This window comes from Labrus bergylta, chromosome 4 (genome assembly GCF_963930695.1).
Source record: "Labrus bergylta chromosome 4, fLabBer1.1, whole genome shotgun sequence".
Taxonomy (NCBI): Eukaryota; Metazoa; Chordata; class Actinopteri; order Labriformes; family Labridae; genus Labrus; species Labrus bergylta.
Window position 1 is genome coordinate 5,798,466 of NC_089198.1, and position 3,751 is coordinate 5,802,216.

Sequence of the window (3,751 nt, forward strand, 5' to 3'; positions counted from 1 at the left end):
TTGTATTTATGTAATATTTTGAATAGAAATTATTTCAACTTATATATATTTATACGGGAAAGTGCGGAGCCCCTGAAGTCCTAAAAAGTAAAACAAAAAAGTATATATTGTGCAAACAAATTTTTTGTTTTTGTTTTTTTAATTTTTTGGACTTCAGGGGCTCCGTAGTAAAGAGAAATTAATTCTGCGTTTTTATTTAATTTCATAAGGTCCATCTATTTTTACAAAACCTTTCATATTTCTCTGACGTCACTTCCTGCCACTTTATCCTGGCGGGACGTTACTGCTGCTGATTGATGCTCATCTGAAAGTAGACCGAATAATTAATACGTTTCTATCTTCGGACAACTTCCGGGTTCACCTGAGGGAGATTTTCTTCACTGGAGAGGATGAAAACAACTCTTCATGAGGTGAGTAACAAACAGTTAGATTTAAAAGAGATGTACAGCCTTAATAAAATCCAGACTGTGATATTTAATAAACAGAAGTGGTTGATGTTATTTAATGCAACATGGCCGTCGTATAAGAGGCGGATTGGAAGCAGTGAAACTTTGTGTTGACATGGTGTCAGTTATTTAAAAAGTAAATCACTTGTAGAATATAGAGACATTATTTGAGTGAATTATCAAGAGTAACACAAATGAACAACATGACAGAAAGATCACTGTGTCTGGGTTTACACCAAGAGCAGAAACACCAGCCCATCTTAAAACACGGGGTTAATTAGATCAGACGAGGAACTCGTAGAGAATGTGTTGAAGAAATGTGGAGAACATGTTCCCTCTAAAGTGAAGAAGAGTCCAAGTATTCAGTTACAAACTACAGAGAGACTCAAAGAAAGCTCAACTTCCTTCACACTTCACTTTATTACAGAAGTCCAGTCAAAGATTCTTTTTCTGCCTTTGAATCGCTCCACACTCCTGTCCACTAGGGGGCAGTGATTACAAAAAGAGACATTAAACTTGAACATGAAATATAAAAACATAAGAACAAATAAAAGAGCTGGCATCATCTATCTTTCTTTGTGTTTCCTGACACAGAAATAATCTCTTCAGATCGATCAGTCTGGGAGAAAACTGTGGAAACAGTGACACCTGCTGGCAGAAAGCAGTGATAGCAGCAACAGAACCTAAACATGAATTATTATTTAAATAAAACCCTCCACAGATTGAATTTATTTCTATTTAAAATCCTGAGATAATAAAAACAGAAGGTTCAAACATCAAAGTGTAATAAACATCAGAAGTTAAAAATAAAGATAGTTTGATAACGTGTCCGTTGTTACCCTGACATGATGAATGAATATCAATGATTGAGTCTGCATGTTATTCAGCTCTTTTTATATCATCTCATATTACATCAAATATTCAGGTGCTGACTCTGCACCTGGATCCAGACATCCTGTTTGTAGTTCTTTTAAAAACTCAGTGAAGCCTCCTCTTTGTTTTGATCCAACAAAGAGACGACTGATTTATTATCAGACGACCAACGACTCGTGGTTAAAAGCAGAACTTCACACTTTAACTTGCACAGCTGGAATCAACTTCTACTGTTATCTGTGAATATGAGTCAATGAATAACCTGCACAACTACACATGTCCACAGGGTGGCGCTGCAACAGAAACATTTATATACAAATCAAAGAGTTCATCTTCGGTCGCTGAGTCATGAAGCAGTTTAAATTCAGAATATGAGAATAGAAAAATGTCCGAGGTCATGGTCCTGTGTGTGACGGTGGAGCTGATCTCAGAGCAGCTCAGACTGCAGCACTGAGAGTCATCTGCGCTGTGATTGGTCCGTCAGTCTCCCAGTAATACAGCCCAGTTAAAGACTCACCAACACACCAGCTGCTGCTTCCAGCTCTGTGATCAGCAGGATCCTCTCTTTAAGGAGGACTCCAGCAGCTGTTGATATAAAAAGACATAAATGAGAGATTAGACTCTGAGAGAGACTTCATGATGATTCTTTATATTATTCATGATAAACACAGACGGGGCTCGCTCCAAGCTATATAACAGAGCTGCTGACACCATATGAGCCAGCCCGCTGTCTTAGATCCTCAGGTGGGGGCCTCCTGGTTGTTCCAAAGTTGAGACTTAAAACTAAAGGTGACCGGGCCTTTTCAGTCAGGGCCCCTCGACTTTGGAACGACCTCCCTGAGGAGATAAGACTCGCAGACTCCCTCAATTCTTTTAAATCCCTTAAAACATACTTTTACAGACTTGCTTTTATGTGATGTCGTCTTCTTAATGTCTTTTCTTACTGGTTTTACTATTTTTATTTTATTTTCTTCTTTCTTTCTTTTCTTTGTTTGGTTTAGTTTGTTCTTGTTTTTGCTGTTTGTCAAAGCACTTTGTAAACCTGTGTTTTTAAAAGGTGCTATATAAATAAAGTTATTATTATTATTCTGATCATATAATATCATCGTTATCATGATTATTCTGATTATCAGTGATACAGAACATCCAGTATGAAGAGCAGCAGGGACTTCAGTCCTGCTCAGAAGTGAAGTGGGCGTGGAAAGTAGCACGCCACCTTTCAGCTCTCGTGGTCACGTGTTGGTGACTTGAAGCTTAAAGGGACAGAGAGTCCTTGAAGGCATCATCGTGTCAGAGACAGTTGAGTGATGTGTTTACTGAGAGTCCTTGAAGGCATCATCATGTCAGAGACAGTTGAGTGATGTGTTGAACCGGTGACCCTCCGATTCCCAACCCAAGTCCCTACAGACTGAGCTACTGCCGCTCAACAAGCAGCCTAATGCCAGAGTTAGAGTTAATGGAGGAATGTAAATGTATTTTTAAGATCTCAAAAGGTACCAGACGAGGGGATCCATTGTCACCATTGATGTTCGTACTATCTATTGAACCGCTGGCAGAATATATTAAGGTAGAACAAAAGATAAAAGGCATATCCAGTGTTTCCCCTACCATTATATTAGGGGGGCGTCATTTCAGGGTACACATTAAATATAAATAAGTCTGAGGGAATGCTAATGGGCTGTACAATCGGGGATGAAATCAAACAGAAATAAGCATTTCATTGGGATGTCGAGAGGATAAATATCCTTTTTCCCCAATTAAGATGCTAGAAATGAGAGAGAGATTAATGAGCATTATTGTAATGCTGATGTTCTGAGTTTTAACTCCACTTCCACAGAAGTTACGAGAACGTGCACGAGCCTGCTGGTTAAGAACATCGGGAGGTAATCAGTGTTGATAAATCCCATGTTCTTAACCTGCAGGCTCGCACACTTTCAGGGACATTTACATTCAGAAACGCCTCCAATTAACCATTTATGGTAACAACACACCTCTTTAAAAACCACCTGAATATATTTACCTCGCCAGAATAATGACTACGAGAGCAAAGAAAAGGAGCTTCATAACAACAGGAATGGAAGTGAAAGAGGTTGAATAAAAAAGGGAAATAAATAAAGAGATGAATAAATAAAGAGATAAAATAAGGTTAGGAACTCTCGCGCTAAGTGACCCAGATAAATGATTAGTCGAAGTTACTAACAAAAGAACAAATGCTGCATGAGAGAAGGTGACAGGTCAGAGGAGAAAATCTGTTTCAAACCACACAAAATTACTTATTTTGTGTTTTGAATGAAAAAAACTGGGAACATGCATCCAGGTTGAGATGGATTCTGGCGTGCTGTGACACTCGTGGTGCTTTTTATTTGTAGTTTTAATGTTCTAGCTCTAGATTCTGTGTGTAAGCATGCTCAGAGCTGTACTTATATTTACTC

General features: G+C 38.5%; 1 protein-coding gene across 3 annotated transcripts in view; it reads right to left on the minus strand.

Moving 5' to 3' along the window:
- Window positions 1-454: 454 nt before the first annotated feature.
- The window catches only part of LOC136179112 (NLR family CARD domain-containing protein 3-like), a 69,245-nt gene continuing 65,948 nt past the window's right edge, over window positions 455-3,751 (minus strand). For all 3 annotated transcript variants that reach the window (XM_065954460.1, XM_065954461.1, XM_065954459.1), the window contains one exon: window positions 455-1,904. In XM_065954460.1, coding sequence (XP_065810532.1) covers window positions 1,886-1,904 — 19 coding nt within the window. In that variant the 3' untranslated portion in view covers window positions 455-1,885. The remainder of the gene's footprint in view (window positions 1,905-3,751) is intronic.